This window comes from Sceloporus occidentalis, unplaced genomic scaffold, assembly GCF_023333645.1.
Source record: "Sceloporus occidentalis isolate IW3139 unplaced genomic scaffold, rSceOcc1.0.p SCAF_2, whole genome shotgun sequence".
NCBI classification, from domain to species: Eukaryota; Metazoa; Chordata; class Lepidosauria; order Squamata; family Phrynosomatidae; genus Sceloporus; species Sceloporus occidentalis.
The window spans coordinates 240,554,142-240,573,433 of NW_028316982.1; the positions used below are offsets into that span (position 1 = coordinate 240,554,142).

Here is a 19,292-nt window from a genome sequence, read left to right on the forward strand (position 1 = left end):
CTTAGAAAATATGGACAGTCTTTAGAGTAATAGGATACATATGGTAGCATACAATTATGTGTGGCTGGATTCAATTAGTGTTGTACAATTACACAGTTTTATTGCTTAGTTAAAACAGTGAAAGCACTACATAGTGGGTAATTTGCACTAATCCACATCTCTTTAATTGCTCTTCAGGGCTTAAAGGAAAATAGAACTTATAAAGAGATTACTTTCCAAGTCAGATGGGCTTTAAATGCTCCTCTCTATTCTTTATTCTTGGCAGGGCAGACAATTAAAATATTACTGCTTCACATTGGAACATTATTTATGTCTTTTAATCTTACTTTTTAGGGGACAAGGAGAAAGTGATTGTGGCTTCTCCCCATGTTTGCTGCTTGTTTACAGAAAGGAAGTGAAGGGTTGTCTTTTTGTTCTTTAGAAAATGAACTCTTTTCAGAGGCTTCTTGCTAAAGATCATTTAAATGAAAGAAAATATTGTTGTGATAAAAATCTGGAAAGGAAGAATTTGTTCTTTTAACTGATATTCCATAAAGTGATTAAAATTATGCTTCAGGTTTTCCAAACGCCTTTGTTCAGCAGCTCTTCCCTCGCCCCCACATCAGGAACATACAAAAACATTGTTTACAAATGCAGTATATGGGATAAATTATTATGAAATGTTGGCATACCACCTAACATTACAGAGGTACTGTACAACCCAATTTGTTATGGTCCCCTCAAAATGCCTAATGTGAAGCTCCTATTTTAAAAATATGTAGAAGTATAATTTACTGTTGCCATTTAAGTAAACATTTTTCTAGTTTCACAAACCAGATATATTTATCAGTCCATGTTTTTAATAATGCTGCATTTAACATTTTAATTAACTTTCTTAACTCCATGTATACGCTTTGGTCCTGTCAAGGCCAATGTGTTGAGAACTTTAAATTGTTGTCTTTGAAGACACATTCCTACTACATGGGCTCATTGAAAGCCAGCTGAAGTGGAAAAGGGTATAGTAAGACTCGGAATACAAACATTTTCTCAATATACCTACTTGATGGTACAGTATGCTTCTGCAGCCATGGAATCAAAATACAACATCCTTGAGAGAAATCACTTCTTAATTTATACTGCAAGCAAATCAGAAAACCCTTTGCCCATTGCTATTTACAGCAAGTTTTGGTGGTTGCCTGCCTCACAATTTCCTGAGCAAAGAAGTGCCCTAGAAAAACTCCACACACACAGGGGAATTTATTAATCTAATCTAATCTCATATATTCTCCTGTGCTGTCAGTGGGCAAAGGACTATAGGATAATTGAGTTTGAAGTGTCTTATAACACTCTGCCAAGAGCAGTTATCCATCCCTATTGTACCCTCAAATGATGCAATTATTGGAGGAAAGGACAACTGTCTCTATCCTTCATTTCAAGATGAATGACAAACTTTGCTCAACAACTTTGATGGCCAAAAGTTATGACTAAGCTAGAAGTGACCTTAATTTTTAATTTATTCTATCTCTTTATTTATATCCTGCCTTTTTCCCATTTCAGGAACCAGTGCAGCTTTTATTGTTGTGTGTCTTCGAGACATTTACAATTTATGGCAACCCTAAGGCAAACATCTCATGACTTTCTTTTAAAAAGAAAAAATAATATTAATTTATCACACTTTTCAACACATTTCCCTTGAGCAATCAGGGGCTCTACAGACTGGCCTATAGGCGCGGTGAGGGTGGAGCAGAATGATGTACAGAATGATCCAAGAATTGCCTTCAAAAATTTCCTCAGCTTCTAGGAAGTTAGAGAAACTGCAAAGTACAGTGCCTCCTGCATACTATGAAAATGATTTTGAAAAAGCCAAGGATGCAGAATTATGTAACAGCATGCCATCTCTTACTGGGGAATTTTACAAAACCAAATCTAGTTACATAGAGCACACTGACTCCCTTGGTGGTCCAGCTTCATGCTTTCATTCATTTTTCAATATTCTGCGTTTGACCTACAAAAATAACTTCCAACCAGTGTATTTCAAAGAATATGTTCTCCCTTACAATCCTGCCAGAAACTTTAAGATTCTCAGAGAAGGCCTTTCTCTCATCCTCAGTTTAGTAGCTAGTCACACACTCTGGAATGACATGGTTTCCCTTGGTTTTGGTTTATATTAATGAGAAGAAAAGAATGAAGTCTCCATGGATGCACAGTACATTAAGGCCAGCCTGGGGACAGAGTCAGGGTGTGGCGTACACATATCTCCACCCCAGGCCACACACTGGTCCACATGGCATGTGGCATCACGGAGCTCCTCTGGCGCTGCATCCACACAATGCAGTACCAAAGGAGTGCCTTAAAGCTGCTGCGCCATGGCTATTGCACCCTGGAAAGGCCAGATCGGGGCCGCAGCATTCGGTTGCCATGGCCCTGATCCAGCACATCTGTTAGGGGCAGTCTGCACAGCCCCTATGACACCTAAATGGATTTTGAACATAACAATTTTCTCTGTGGAATCTCTAGAATCTAGGCCTGAAATCCAGTTTTAAGTAGACTCAGGTCCAAAACACACTTCAGAAATAATCTAGTCTGAGACTGCTTTAAGTGCTAGAGAATTTTGAGAACTGTAGTTTTGTGAGACATTTAGCCTTCTCTGTTAGAGAGCTTTGGTGCCACAATAAACTACAATTTCTAGGATTCCCTAGCACTGAGTCAGGGTAGTTAAAGCAGTCTCAAGATGGATTATTTCTGCAGTGTGTTTTGGACTTTGGCTCTTAATAGTCCTATTGTAATCAATTACTAAATGGCAAGTCAATATGTGCATAAATCCTAGTGACTCAGTGGTTTTACAATAGTTGTGACTAACAACTGGATTTGGGGTGTAGCTATTCTGTTTAAATATCTTTGCAAACAATTTCATCATCATCATCATCATCATCATCATCATCATCATCATCATCATCATCAAGTTCATGTTTAGTCCAAATTCACCAGCTCCATCCTGGCAGGTAACTCAGAGTTAACTTACAGGAAAGAGTAACTATTAGAAGGGGGGAAACAGTCTTGTCATAAATTTAGAACTACTGTATATTTCTTTGTTTAGGTTTATGAACACCAAGATGGGAGCAAGTCTCTGAAGCTGGGAGATTTTGGATTGGCCACCATAGTTGATGGACCCCTTTACACTGTCTGTGGGACTCCTACATATGTAGCTCCAGAAATCATTGCAGAAACCGGGTGAGACAGTTTTGTAGTTTTGGATCACTTCAGTATGATAAATGAAATGGATCAGTAGTTAACAAATGAGACCTGGAAAAGGTCATTGCAAATTAGAATAGCAGCAGCAATGAAGCATACAGAGTTTTTCAGGTGGCATTAGTTATAACTGATTGCTATTTGTTGTTTATAATATCTCTTCCTTCATCATCTGTTCTGCTTCACAAACTGCCTATTCTATGAAATGAATAGCATCTGGAGAAAAATATCCTTTTGGCTCTTCAGTCCTTCTTATGAATAGTAGATATCCATTCATACACAAACTGTGCTGCACTGGAATATTTATCTCATGAGATCCAGCTCACACATGTCTAATTTTTTGCAGATTTCTTCCTACTATTATAAAAATATGATAAAAACTACATCTTTTATATGGATGAGATCATTTAATTTAATGATAGTATTTGCCATCATACCATTTTTCCTTTGGTTTTATTCTGTATACATCACACATTCTTGATATAGCTAATCTTAATCTCTTGTCATTTCTAGATATGGCCTGAAGGTGGACATCTGGGCGGCTGGTGTGATTACTTATATCCTGCTGTGTGGTTTTCCTCCATTTCGTGGGTATGGACTATGATATCGTATTTATAAATAGACCTCTGCCATATCAGTTGCCCATATGTGTTGTTGTTTTTCTCTTGGTGTATAGTAATGTTTGCATGGCAAGTTCCTTTTGATGCATGATGTAGTTTTGTAAAAAAAAACCTGTAGTAAAAGATGATATGGTAATATCAGAGACATATTTTTGTTGAGCTCATTCTATGCTGATTTGGAAAACATAAATATGTTCTCCCCAGAATACAAACACAATGTTAGCTTGTTTTAGAATTGTATAAAATACAAATTGGTTATATTTTTAATAAAAGTAGAATAGACATTCAGGGCTTTGAAAAATTCAAATTAACAAATTAATAAAGGCAACAGTTGTGAAAAACAAAAAGCCTGCCTCCTTGCTTGCCTACTTGCTTGCTAGCTTTCAAATATTATTAATCTGTTTAAGAAATGTTTTTCACATAGAAAAGGTCTCAGAGTGTTTTATAGATATTAGAAATATAATGGTCCCTGCCCCCAGGTTTACATTCTAAATGACATGCCATAGAAGGAAAGGGATGGGAAAGCAGTGGAAAAGGGAAAGAAAATTCAGGAACCATTAAATTCAGGTCAGCAGACAATAAATTCAAAAAGGTGGCTGTAAGCAGAAAGGAAAGGCTACATCTTCTTCTCCCTTCAGTAACCAGACTGAGTTGTTAGCTGGAGGGAGAAGAACTCTCATATTGCACCTTAACATGGGATGATTTTCTCCCTGGACCTTATCAGACACATTTTTCCCCGTTATGGGCATGGGAAGTGTCCCCTTCCCATGCCTGTAAAGGGGGAAAATGTGTCCGATAAGGTTCTCTGAGAAATTTAAGTGCAAATTGGCCCATATTTTACAAATGTTTTAGCAGGCATTTGACACCAGGAGCAGAATCTCCTTATTTAATGTCCTTGTTTTGCCTTAATTTGTTGATGTTTTGATTTTCTTATGGTACAGAAGTGGAGAAGACCAGGAAGTCCTTTTTGATCAGATTTTGATGGGACAAGTAGACTTTCCATCTCCATATTGGGATAATGTTTCTGACTCTGCAAAGGTAGGTGTACAAAGCTTGGGTTTCTTCATGAGTTCTCATTTTATTAGATACCCCTTATCAAGCCTCATCTGACCATGAATAGATGTTTTTATACATAATAATATATTGTTCTGTGTTCCATAAGTTTTAACTAGTGCCAACAGTAGTTGTCATTCATTTCATAAGCTAGTAAAATATGATTGATTACAAAAGCCTCTTAGAAGCTTGTTTCAACATTTTTTTCAAAAAAAACCACTCTTCAACTCTCTGATACTTGTGGGATTTTTGCACACACACACACACACACACACACAAAATTTTTATTAAGAATTTCCAAGTTCACTAAAACTAGAAATATACAAATGCATATAAAAAAGAAGAAAAAGATAAGAAAAAATGGTTAGATTGGTGCACATTTAGGTGGGAAATGTGTGGCCTATGGGCCACATATAGTCTCCCAGAAGTTTTTTGTAGCCCCTGCCACCCCTACTTGCTGACCTCACCAAAAGAAGTATGCTGCCAAAATATGGCACAGTTAGAATACAAACCTCTTCCCATTACCTGCTAGAAGAAAGGAGACATTGCCCTGCTAGTCTGAAGTGCTTTATGATGAGGGAAGTGTCTCTTGGACCCGAGGCAGCCACCATGGTAGTCACCATACTTTAGTAACTATATATTTTATAACTATAATAGTAACAATTCAGTAATTGTATACTGTAGAAACAGTATACCATTGAGTAGCTCTTCAGTGACCACCAAATATAATTGGTGGTGGGACAAGCTCCAGTACGTTTGGGAGATGTTTCAATGTGGCTCCTCAGGCTCAAAAAGTAATATAGTATAAGGTGATAAAAATTTATTGGTTCATTTGTCAGTTTTTAGTCTTTCTCCCAATACTGGGACACTTAAAACATATTACAATGGCCTAAATACTCTAAAGGCACCAGATTCTGCCTGACCTTAGAAGCTAAAAAGGGTCAGCCCTGCTTAGTACTTGGATGAGAGACTGCTAAGGAATACCAAATGCTGTAGAGTTTCACACACTCACATTAAAATAACAAACTTAAAACAATTTAAACCACAACAATGAAAAGAAGTACAGCATATCCCATTAAACCAGTCATTTGGCAAAAACCTGCCTAGTTGTTTTACCAACATTAGTTAGTAGGATAGTAAAAATGTTTTTAAACTGATGACTTTATGGGGATTGATTCTTGCTGTACATCTTTCAGTTTTGGATTTCCAGAAACCAGTAAGTAAAATAGAGTTATTTATTGTACCTACCCCTCACAACCTTGACTTGGAACCTTTTCATGTCTTCCACTGCCTTGCATAATATGACAATTATGTGGAGAAGCATTTTGATACTGGAATAATTATATGAAGGCAGGCCACATAGATGGTATCTTAGAATTACTTGCTCTGGCATTTCTCTGAAGGCAACTTGGAACTACCGAAGTTCAAACATACATATTAAGTAGAAATTGAAACAGACATCTTGAAGACACATATGCACAGATGTGTTGGAACTGATGATTTTGTAAAACCAGCACATATAAAAATTACAGTGAGTTCTTTATATACAGTATCGTGAAAACACTGCACAGTTCCTGTGTTTTATCTACAGAGGGTCTACCTTTAAATATGCAAATAACCAGAATATATCATTAAAAAAACATGTTCAGCCATGCTTAATTGATTTAAAGATTTTGAATTTCTCAAATGACTTTCCCACACTTCCTGCATATTGCCAAACCCACGTCCTTAGCCACATGGCTAATTCCTCACCCCCCTAAATATCTCCTTTTGCAGCAGAAGATTATTCATACCAATTAAATGAATTATCGCTCTGTTACCAAATTCTTTAATTGATAATGAAATAGTTCATAGGAGGAAATATTTTTATTTAATTTTTGAGAGGGCAGAGAAAACATTGACTGCATAACTTTAAGATGCTGAATCTAAAAACTTGGAATTTATCTTTAAGAACTCTTCTTCTCTTTATGGCAAGTTCAAGGGACAAGAACAAGGTAGACTTAAATGCTGCTTTCTCTACAGAAAGCAAAACAAAACATCACTCTACAAACTAGAAGATTATGTTGTTTGCATTATGTAAGAATTTCTTCATTCATGAAAATACTTTTCAGCTGTTGATTTAGGAGTTAAAGTGTAAGATAAGAACATCTATTCTATCTCTAGTATTATTTACAACATATTAAGCAATGTATTCTCATGTATTCAGTTGCAAGTAAGGCTTTCTCAAAAGTATTACATTTGGAAGGTATTAATTGGGCCTGAACTTTTCATTCCACAGGAGCTTATTACTATGATGCTTCAGGTAGATATAGAACAGCGATTTTCAGCTTTGCAAGTCCTTGAACACCCATGGGTTAACGTAAGTAAATTTTAAAACTGCTTTTTTGTTTTGTTTTGTTTTGGCACTGCTAAGTTTTATTCCTTTGCAAAGGTCTTTTGAACTGTTGTTTTGGAAGCAAGAAATATTTAAATATAGCCCAAGTAAATATTTCCAGTAATATTTTTCTCCACTTTGTTCTGAAAATGTATCAAGGAAAGTGGCCAGCAAACTAATATGTTGTGTTTATGGAATTTGTCACTAGCTTCCTGGAACTTTGCAAGTGCTAAAATGCAGACTTGTTACATGCTAAATTATGCCATGAGTTTATTAATATGCTTGTTTGATGTATTAAACACTTCACCTGATTCAGCAAGTAAGAGCCACCAAAATTATTGTAGCTTTATTGACACACAATCTTGCTCGCTAAGGTATTCTGAAAGTGATAGCCCAAAAACGAATGTCCTCTAGCACTAAAATACCCATTTGTAGATGAATTATCACTTGGGCAAACTCTCTCTCTTTCACCCTCATTCTCTCTCTTTAAGGTCCAGGCCAATTTACACTTACTGAAAGTGCATACTCATGCCATTGTCATGCTTCCAAAGCTCCATGTAATTTCCAATTTCTAATATTATTGTACCAACTGCTGTGAAGCTTTGGGTTTTTCCCTAATCACTTCATTCCAACGCTGAAGTTGTACCCAGTGAGAGGGAAATTAATTGTGCTTGTACTGAAGCATTTCAAAATCCAGTGAGTTGCTATGTATTTCTAAATCAATGAGACCATTTTCTTATTCTGTGGCATTTTTTAATTTATGTACAATATTCCATTCAATCAATTTTAAAATACCAATTTGTTCAGGAGATTTTGAAACTATTATAGCTAGTACTAAAATAAATTAGGAGGTTATTGCACAGGCTTTATCTTGTTGTTTTCCCGACGGGATAAATGCATAATAAGACAGATCTTACAGCATTCTCCCATCTGCAGCCTGTATGTAACGCATGCTTGAAAAGCTGCAGGATAAGCCCAAGTTGTAGATGGGCTGCAGATGGGTGAATGTGGTAAGACCCGTCTTTAAAGTTAAACACACATTTATCCCGTCAGGAAAATGACAGGATAAAAGTTCATGTGATAATATCCTTAGTAGCAACTATAGGTACTTTTTGACAAAACTGTTAAAAATTCTTAAGAAAAAGAGAGCATTTTAGAATCTTGATCTTGTTATTTATCATCTGAATACTTGGTAGTAGAAGTATGTTTACATCTGTAGTAAAGTTCAGTATATCTTCAGAACATGGTTGTTTGAAGTGGGGTGCATTTTGCACCAAGAAACATCTTTAAGTTACTTCAGAGTCTTAAAATTATAAAACAGGATATCATTCCAGTGTTTAAGTATCATTGCAAATATTTAATATCAGTATATTAGTGGTTGTCAGTTGTCAGATGTCCATGGTTGCTACTAAGAAAGGCTACAACCATCACACAGTGGTGGAATCATTCCAATTTACCTTTGTGAAGACTTAGCAATAATTACAGGAAGTTGAATCAATATTTTTTGTGAGGAAAAGAGAGTGAATATATATTCTGTTACTCTTACTCTTATCACTGACAACAACAACAAAAAGAAACATGTTCATCAAAGGAAATCCAGAAATCTGGAATACCCACTATGGCCAATCTGTTGTGTAACATGTTTATTCATTGCATGCCTCATCAAATCATATGTGTGTTGGGATTCTGCCAGACTGCTTGAACAGGATGTGAAAGTCCCAAATAAATCCATCTTATGATGTCTTGGGAGGAAGAATAACTTCAGTTAGTGCTTATTGATGGAATTCATCATGTGGAACTTAAGACAGAGTGAAGCACCTAAAAAGAAATTCGTCAGTGTCACATAAAAATTTAACTTAAAGAAGCCTAATATTTCAGACATTTCAGGTGAAGGATTATCAGGAGCCCTGACTATATCAGTTGATAATAAATATCCAATTGACTTGAAGTTTCATGATCAGAAAATGGATTAAGCAGGTCATCCAACTTGTATTATATGATTTTAAAAGGAAGCTCCAGAATTATTCCTTTGCTCCTTGTAGAAAGTAATTTATAAAAGTTTGGTTTTGCTTTGCAGGATGATGGCCTTCCAGAGAATGAGCATCAGTTGTCAGTAGCTGGGAAGATAAAAAAGCATTTCAACACAGGCCCCAAGCCCAACAGCACAGCCGCTGGAGTTTCTGTTATAGCAGTAAGCATCTGCCATACAATGCTTAATTTTCTCCCCCAGTGTTTTTAAAATGCTGCATTGAGAAGCTTCTGCCCAGTACTCAACAGATAGATTCAGCTGTAAGGAGATCTGAAACAAAACTTATTTTATCCTGTCACTGTTTTCTTCTTTTCTTTCTTTCTTTCTTTCTTTCTTTCTTTCTTTCTTGGCAATTGTTTCATCCTGGGAGTCATGTCATCAGCCTAGTGTGTTAGGAAGGCTGCACAGTCCTTCATCTTCCTGCATATCAGTTCTGCAGGGGAGAGGTCCACTATATATCCACTAATGTGACTGAGGTTTGTGATCAGTTAGTTACTGAGTAACTAGATGATGCCTTTAGAGCAGGGGTAGGCAACCTTTTTGAGCCGGGGGCCGGGTTGCTGTCCCTCAGACAACTGGGGGGCCGAAGTCAAAAAATAAAGAATTAAATAATTTTAAAAAATTAAATATGTAAATAAACCGGGACAAATGTAGGACAAAATTTTCAAATGGAGGACACTTGGTTTAAAAAAATGGAGGACATGTGAAAAAAATTGCTGATTTTTTAAAAAATGTTAATATAAATACATTTTTCTGAGGCTTCTATAGACAATTGCCCCCCAAAGGCCCCGGCGGCAATCGGCGACAGGACCGGGCTGGGGCCGGTCCCAAGGCCTCGCCGGGCCGGATCCGGCCCGCGGGCCGCAGGTTGCCTACCCCTGCTTTAGAGTGTTTCCCAGTATCAAGCAAGTAAAACAAGAACAACAATAAAAACCCCAAACTGTTAAAAAGAGCAACACTTGACAGCAAAGGCAACTGCCAATACTTGGCAGTTTTTCACTCTACCATTTTTATCCTACCAAAAATTTTAGAAGAATCCCTCTGGCCATTTCACTGCATGAGGGATGGTCTTTTTGCACTCCCTAAGGCTTATGGGTCTCATTTTCAAACAGAAAGTGTATGGCCAATCATTTCTTATTTGAAAAAAAAAAAGCCCCATCCATACTGAACAAAGCTCCCACTGACTATTTTGAGGGGTTAAACAAAACAAAACAAAGCAAAACAAAAACAAATTTAACCTCACAATTTTTTGTGCATGGATTCAGGAACTCTGGGGAGCTGCAAAAATGGTTTTGTGGTCCACATGCTGCAGTGTCCCCATCCTTGCCTTACAGGAAAACAAATAAAAAACACTAAGGACCAAGAGATAAAATCACTTCTGCTATGGCAATTGCAGCCCACATATTTCAAGGCTAGGCAATACAAGCCACTACAAAGATTCCAAAAATCTTGCTTGGCTTTAAATTTGTGGAAGAGCAATCCATTCAGCATTCTGTGTGTATTATTGGCTATCACATGGCCAGCTTATCTCATGATACTGGTACTGGTATTCTTAACAGTTACCATGGTGGGGTGTTTTGGGGTGGGGTGTCCCCAATTTAAAATAAGCAGGAAACTTTTAATAGTCTCTCTTTTTAAGAACAATGAAGGAATTTGTGATGGCTTGCCCATGCTGAAAGGAGTATCCCCCTTTCCATTCTAAAATACAGCCTGTGAGTTTTATTCAGTTTTCATATCACTCTTCCCTGCTCAATTTGGCTGCTTTCCTCCAGGCAGGAATTTTAAACTGGCCTGAAATTGAAAGCAAGTTCTAGACAGACGTGCCAACATCCTGCACATTTTCTGGAAGCTACAGTGGAGATGCCCTGTTAAAATTTCACTTACATATTATAGCCCAAATGGAAACATGGTAGGCTTCATTTTGTTCTTTCCTTCCCTAGAAGATGACACATAGGCACATGAAGACTCTAGGTTTCTACTAATTAGTAGTCATCTTTTTTTAAACAAATGTGCACATCTTCTCCTTTCTTTATGTCTGCCTGTGTTGGAAGCTGTTATGTATAAATATGCCTATACTAATCATGCTCCAGAGAGAGCCATTGGAGTGCTGCATTCAACACTGACCATATCAGAGCAATTGGTGATTGTTCTGAACTATGATAGATTCCGGGTGGTGTGACCACAAATGTGCACTTTTGATGTTGTTTGCTCACTTTGATGTTTTTCAGTTCTATCCTTTCAGGGACAGATTGCAAGTGAGCATAAAAGTAAATTCAGCTCAGTTGGCACAGTCTTTCTGTCTGGATGCTGGATCCAGGGTTATTCAGTATTGCAAATGCTTCCCATTTCAAGCTGTGCCTCTCTCGTCCCTTTCATATTTCATTTCTTTAGCTGCTGAAATCAATTTTTTTAAAAGCCCAGCCCCAATGTGGAAGCTAATATTTCCCTCATGCTTTTCTTAGGTTTGGTCTTTTCTTTTCTTTTTTCCTTTTAATGTCATCAGCTAACATACAGCCAGCATTGTTTTTATTTTCATTTTCTTAAGCAACAAAAGCAACAGTAGCTCTCCCACAATCCAAACATCCCATTGTACACGTTCTTCATATGAAATGCCAGGTATGTTATCAACTGCCCAGATGAAAATCTTTTCAAATGGACTGCCAGCACGCTTGTCCATGAGAAGTACTGCTTAGGTCTTCTGCTATATCAGAGATTTCATAGCTTAAAACAAAAACACTCTACAAAATGCTTTGCTATCCCTTTTTCCACCCATTCCTTGCCTCCTTTATTCTGCTTGGTTTTCTTTTCTTTTTTAAAAATTTGATTTGCACCAATTGCATTGGAAGTTGATTGCTTTTATTAGTTTTAATATTTTAATTAACAAAAAATGCACTAAGAAATAAACATGATATAACAATAAACACTGGGTTTAGCAGAGTATTATTATCTACTGAGTATTGGCACCCTGTCTGATTGGTACTAGAGCTTTGCACTAGCCTGCTAGTATTTCACAGATTGGATTTGTTGGGAACTTGAACAGAAATGCTACAGATTCATCTAACTTTCAGCTTTCCACACTTTGTCATGTGTATTATATGGTAGGCCACAGAATTCAAATAAAACTATTCCTTTCATCAGCTTCATAGGATATTATCTCTGTAGCAAAATTTCAACAGCAAAGATAATCACCCACATTTCAAAACTGATTAATAGTGCAGTCCTATGTAAGTCAAGTCTGATGTTATACCCAATGAGATAAATGTGGAATACCTTCAGGAAGTTGGATACAGAACTGCAGCTAAAATCTAGATTTAACAATGCCAGCTGCTAAAATCAAAATGAAGTACCAGGTATAACTGATTTAAAGGTAGTGAGACTGTTATTTATAGTTAGTAAAATATTCTCAATGTTAATGGGTCCATTTTTGTTAAAATGTTATGTCCATGTCTTGTAAGCTTGTGAGCAGATGTTAGATGTACATTTAACTGTTGAGAATTTGTGTCTGACATTGTACTTATCAACTTTATACAAAGTGAACAACTGAATTGGCTAAACCCACTATTTATTATATTGGGCTAAACCCAGTTTTAGTCCCAACTGGAGTAAATCCCATTGAAACAAATGGGATTTATTAGTATAATAAATAAATAAATAAAACTAATATAAGTCCTGATAATTTAAAAGGCCTTCTCTGGTTGGGACTAAAATTGGATTTAGTGCATTCTATTGAGTATCCAAGTTAACCTTACAGAATGGTTTAATGTTGGCTTAAGTGATTTATGAAAGAGGAATTAGACAAATTATGGGAAAATACATCTATTAGCTGTAACAGTTATACAGAACTTCCATGTTTATGAGCATTTGCATATGAGTTGCCATGGCAAATAATGGCTTTATTGAGCCATTGCTTTATTGAGCCATTGCATATTGAGTTGATTGCTTTTAGAACCAGCTAGTAGGTTTTGTGCAGAATGTTGGGTTACATGGATCCTCTGAACCAAAACTAGGCTTTCATTAGTTTTAGTAATGGACAACGTCCATGGTCGTAGAGCTTGAAAGGGAAGTCACTCACACATATTAATATTGCTTCAATACACACCCTCAAAAGTCCCCTATTCACAAGGGTTTCTCCATTTCCTTCAAGGAAGAGAACAGTTTTGTTCATTTCTGCCTTTATGTACAAAACTACCTCTTCCATTAAAATCAATAATGGAACTCTAGAGTGGGGTAGGATGCTCTGTTCAGTTCTTTGGAGCTCCTTTGTCTTCAAGGAATTATTGGACTGTGGAGTCCAATAACTGAGTGACTGAGGTGTCACTTGGGGAAAATGCCTACAGTTAATATCTGGGAACCATATGTATATTCTTCCATTCCTCTGTGCTACATGTGTACCCACTGGGAAACCTAAAATAAATACACCATGGATGAATATATAGTACAGTATCCAACCTTAGCTAGATGCCAGAAAGTAGATTTTCCTGTAAAAAGCCTTCCCTTTAAAGTCAGCTAAAATGTCATTTTGGAGGACTACTAGCAGATTATAGTGTTAAAGGGTCTTTCTTGGCTTATACCTTGAAGGTACCTTGATGCTCGGAGAAGAAGTGCCATTTTGCCTAGAGAAGACAATAAAAGACATTGCCTTTCTTTTTTCCTGTGTTGATGGCCCTGTGTCATTTTGCATCAGTTTGAAGCATTTTGGTGAAAAAACAGACTGATGACAATTCTTAACTTTACAGTTTAGGCACTTAATATGCTATTTGTACAAATAAACATTAAGTACTACTTGTCATTTTAAAAGTTTTTTTTTTTTTTTTTTGGAAGATGTATTATCAAGTAGCACTTTTCAGATCTGGAGAAAATTACAACTTTTATATGATAAAATTAAAGCCATCCCATGTTGATCTTATTTTTTTTTTGTGAAGTCTAATGGTATAAGAGGAACTTATAATTTTCTCCCTGAGGGCTGTAGTAATTGTGACTTTATACAAGACAAAGGTAGGTAGCATTAATGAATGCTGCTTAAGAGCCTGAAAAAATGTTTTTAAAACACAAATAATTGCTTCAGGTCTGTAAATGGACTCTATCAATTTGTCACCCTTTTGTTTGAGAGTTTCGAACTGCTGGCCTCATTGCCAGTAGGGTCTCTGGTCACTAGAGAGGAGAGTTGACAATTATGGCTTAACTGAAAGCAGATGTCTTGAAAGTTGTAATAAATTGCCATTACCCTCCAGATTTGACTAAGAACACTTTTCTGTTTATAAATTAATAAAAACAAATGAATCTTTCTTCTGATAAAAAAACACAATACATTCAACCTGCCAGCCAGCCATTGTTCAATTTGTGTTTGTGCTGTGAATGTTAAAATTGTGCTGTCATGTGTGTGGAAACACTGCCCTATATGTAGTTTTTAAGCAGATAGAGGAAAAGACTAATATTATTTAGATTATTTGAGAGCCCTAATATAACTCAGGACATAAATTTCAGCCAGAAGTTCCCAAGAACCATGTAATTTTGATGTAGAGGAAAGAAACAAATGTAGTAATGTTTTTTTAAAAAATTGACTTTCAACTTTTTCTGGGGCGTGTCTCCGTTTGCAGAAAGATTCAACAAAACTGAAAGTGCAGTATTTATTCAAATATTTTCTTATTTATTCAAATATTTTTATTTGAAAAATATTTATTCAAATATTTTCAAACAAAATAGTAAGAATCATTTTGACAGTGAATAGGAAGAAAAGCTAAGCTCTCTTGAGAGCATGAAATACAAACTGTAGTCCAATCAAAAGTCATTGTTTGACTAAAGCAGAGGTCCTTAATGAACTCATCAGGGTTCATTTGGGAGTAAATAAGCAAAGAATTGTGTTCTAAGGCTCACATGCAAAATTAAATCCCAGACTGACAGCCTTGCATTTCCCTCAGTACTGGAGCTTAGCAGCATCCATATCACAAGTAATATTGATAGGCCAAGTGGAAACAGTTTTGACCTAAGCAGATGCCCATTAAAAGGAAGAAAGCCAACATGGTACAGAAGTGTGAGTGTTGGACTAGGACTCGGGGAGACTAGGGTTCAAATCCCTGTTTAGCCATGGACACCAGACTTCCCCATCTGGAGAGGAAGGTAATGGCAAACTCCATCTGAACAAATCTTTCCAAGAAAACCTAAATTAGGGCCTTCATATGTTGGAAATGAATTGAAGGTACACAACAACAAGAAATTATTCCAAGGCATGGCAAACATTATCCAGGAAGTGGGTATCAAAATTCTCAAAAGGCCTAAGGCCATAATGTAGGTAATCCTCCAACATGCTGCTTCATTTGAAGCTATGATCAGGGTTAAAAACATTCACTCTAAATACTTCCAATAGTAATACAATTGTATAAATGACTAAAGACTAAATGAATTTCTGTTGTCAAGCCCAGATTTCTCTTTGTAGACTAATCATTTGCCTTTTAAATTGATTCATTATCTAAATTAAGAGACATATACATCTTATAGAAATGCAATCAAAGTGTCTTTTGAGAGTCTCAGAAGGCAAGTCCACCTTTAACATTTTTTTCTGATTCCTTATTGCCAAAATCAATGCTTTAAAAAAAAATACACATCACTTTAATCTGAAAACCATCAATTTAAGTTGACCCACACTAATTAAGTAGCCATCAATTAACAATAATCAACTCACTTCTTAAAGCTTGTGGCCTTTTATTTCAATAAAAATCAATGCATGTTAAGAAAAAATTGGTTGATCCCAGATTTAGGCACTTATAACCAGGCTGAAGAGAATCTGCTCCTTTCTATGACATCCCCTTCAGCCTATTGAAATAATACACAGAGAGTAAGGAACAGTATTGAATGAGAGGAATGTGTGGGGGATGAGGGATTTCTGAGAAAATGTCCAAAGAAGGTGGCATCAAGCCATCCACTTCTGAACCTCCTTCTGCTAGTCTACATGTAAATGTATTATGTGAATTGCCAATGAGTTTTGCATATTTACATTGATGACTTAATTGTCTTCACTTTCCTGTTCAAATCCTCATATATTCACACTCCCTCTGCCAAACATGTACAGCCACATGAATCCATGCAAAATGGAAGTAGATGGCCACATGTTCAAAAATGCACATACTCACAGATAACCTGTGGATACTCCAGTTTTTTTAAAAAAAAGTTATTCCTTTTTCCGCAGCTCGAGGACTTTTTGCCCTTCCCACCACAAAAGCCCCAATTCCTCCAAATTGCTTACAGAGAGATCACATTCTATTTGTATAAAATGAGGAGTATTTTAATCATGTAGGCAAGACCTCAGTTTTAGATACTGTTCAGAAAAGGACAGTCAAGCTGCATTGTCCTGATGCAAAAATTCAGGCAGTTCCTATTGAACATTCATTTTGACCACCAAGCAACTCTTGAAGGAGTTTGTGCTCTTTTCTAAGGAGGAAAATAGTCTTTCACCTTGGAGAATGTGCTGGTGCAATGGGTGAAAAGCTTTCTTTTCCTTCTCAGACAACTGAATTTCTGCTTGGCAGTCTGTTGGACCAATTAAGTTATGGGGGGGATTGATTCCCAGCAGTAAGGGACACTAGCTACAACATCTATACAGTACTTATGATTTTGAAGGAGAAGAAGCCAGATGGCTTCTCCTTTTGAGGAGGCCCTCAATCACGATGGTGACCTGTGCCCTCCTTAGGTAGGAGAGGTTCTGCCACCAGTACCATCCTCAACTTTTCTTCTGCCTTCCTTAATGTACAGCCTTAAATGATTCTTGGTTTGCACCATACATTAACACTTGAGGTTTTTAGTTGTCTGGCCCTGAGACTCCAGTTTTTGTGGGTCATCTCCAGGTGGGTGATGAGTGTGCAGATTTACCTGTTTTGAGGGGCTCAGCTCCAGGCAAGTAGAAAAGGCTGTGTGCAAATCTCCAGATCAGCTAGGATCCTGAACTGGCAGCCCTGTTAGCAGCTGAGATTTTGTGTGCGTGTCTGTGTGTAGCTGTTGCTTCGATGTTACTAAAATATTGAATTTAGCAATTAGAGGGACAAGAGTATGTGAAAAATAAAGCCAAATTCCCTATAAATATTTTCAGGATTCAAATTGCAGTGTAATAATAATGAAATATTCAATCTAAATTCTCATAGAGAGCTAGTCATTGTGATTTAGAAGTACATTACATTTAGAGGCCAGTAGATGGCAATAGTAGATCAAGCTACTTGGGTATGAGAAGAAATGTAAAGGGGGCATGTTTTTCAACAGGAAGCGTTCAATAATTTAAGATGTTTTAAAATATTTTTCATAGGCCAAAATGTGGGTTGATGAAAGAACATAAACAAAGCATTTTTGAAAAAAACTTTTTGCCCTGTGGCTTCAGGGGCAAGATAATGCACTGCACTAAATAAATAGCTGGTTTGAGGGAAATGTTTCAAACTACCTCTTGTAATTTTAATTGTAAACTTTCAGCATTCCTTCACTGCATTTTTGTTCTAATGAGTCAAACAAAAGAAGAAAGATCTTTGTCTCCCTTTATAGATTTAGCCACTGCTGAATTCTCCTGTATTAAACTGCACAGTGTGCCTTTCCTCTGTGTCTCTGAAGAATTTTTGCACTAAAATAGCATTTAATTACCTATTAAGTGGTGCCCCAGTCAATCCACCGTGGAAAGGTCAGAAAAATAACACCTTTCTGCTGTTATCTCACTCTCAGTGCAACTGAAAAAACGAGATGGAATACATGTCTCCAAGATAGCTCCATATAGAGCAAGATTTTTTTAAAAAAATAAGATTGCTTCAAATTTGGTACATGTTTTAACAGATATTGCAATGCAACCTTGTTTGTTGTTAGCCACTTTCGAGTCGACTTTGACTCATGGAAACCTTGTGAATGAGACATCGCCATGATCTTAACCTTGTACTTGATTATTTTTAGCTGATTGTGTTGCATTAACACATAGATATCCAGGAACCTATAATCTTTACGAAATCAAACAGCTTCATTGAAAAAATAATTGAGAGGAACGTCTAAATGTGATTCTCTTCATTCTACACACATTTTCACAAATATGAAGGATAATTCAATCACTGTGTAATCTGGCCTATTCTGGCCCTGAGAATGCTTACCATTGTTATTTTTAGCAAAAAAGGAAACCACATCATACATCTTTTTTGTTTTTCCTTTTGGTTAAACGGGGGGGAATACACATGGAATCTGAGACAGCCCGCTCCTGTTTCTCTATAAACAAAAGTATTTGCCAGAAATATAAATGTGCCTTGCCACAAGCAACTGGTATTAAGTTTAAAGTGAGAGTCTAATCTAGCCAGGTGGACACGGGGACTAGTTTCTTCTTTATTATTTGTTTATTATTTTCTTGTTTTCCCATTTCCAGTGCTATGCACTTAAAGAGGCATAAAGAAAAGGATGTTAGAGTTCAGTACTACCTTGTGAAAGTGAACAATAAATATGCACTAAATAAGGAACAGTTTTGGTCTGGAGGTCTAATTCTCTAGCACAATGCCGATCCACTGAGTTGCCCCGTTTCTCTCTGCTCAGCTGGACCACGGGTTTACCATCAAGAGATCAGGGTCTTTGGACTACTACCAACAACCAGGAATGTATTGGATAAGGTATGAGATGGTACAGCTCCAACAGTCAGTGTTTCCATGGCAACGTGCTGGCAGTCTCCATTAACCAGTTCCTTCAGTGAATAAACATGTTTTTTTTATTTGTTACCCAGTCCATATGCTGCTTTTTCGGTTTCATTTTGATCTTGATTGAGATGCCACACCCCTTCATTTCCTCCCCCTTTCCCCCCCTCCACCCATTATCCACACTGACATTGCAAGCTTTCTCTCCATTGCACATGCTCAGTATCAAGTTATCCCTAGAGTTAAAAGGACAGTGTATACAGAAAAACAAAATGGATGGGTTCAAGCAGGAGTATCTTTTTATGTTGATGGTCTTAAGGCATCTACTATCCTGTGCTTTTCTGTCCTGGACATGT

At 36.8% G+C, this 19,292-nt stretch overlaps 1 protein-coding gene across 2 annotated transcripts in view; it reads left to right on the plus strand.

Moving 5' to 3' along the window:
• Positions 1-19,292, plus strand: part of DCLK1 (doublecortin like kinase 1) — a 287,750-nt gene that overhangs the window by 253,178 nt on the left and 15,280 nt on the right. The window contains exons 12-17 of one of the 2 annotated variants that reach the window (XM_089512503.1): positions 3,077-3,210; positions 3,742-3,819; positions 4,790-4,886; positions 7,180-7,260; positions 9,353-9,466; positions 18,842-18,915. In XM_089512503.1, the coding sequence (XP_089368629.1) occupies positions 3,077-3,210; positions 3,742-3,819; positions 4,790-4,886; positions 7,180-7,260; positions 9,353-9,466; positions 18,842-18,915 (578 nt within the window). The remainder of the gene's footprint in view (positions 1-3,076; positions 3,211-3,741; positions 3,820-4,789; positions 4,887-7,179; positions 7,261-9,352; positions 9,467-18,841; positions 18,916-19,292) is intronic. The other variant, XM_089512502.1, reaches the window with a different exon arrangement.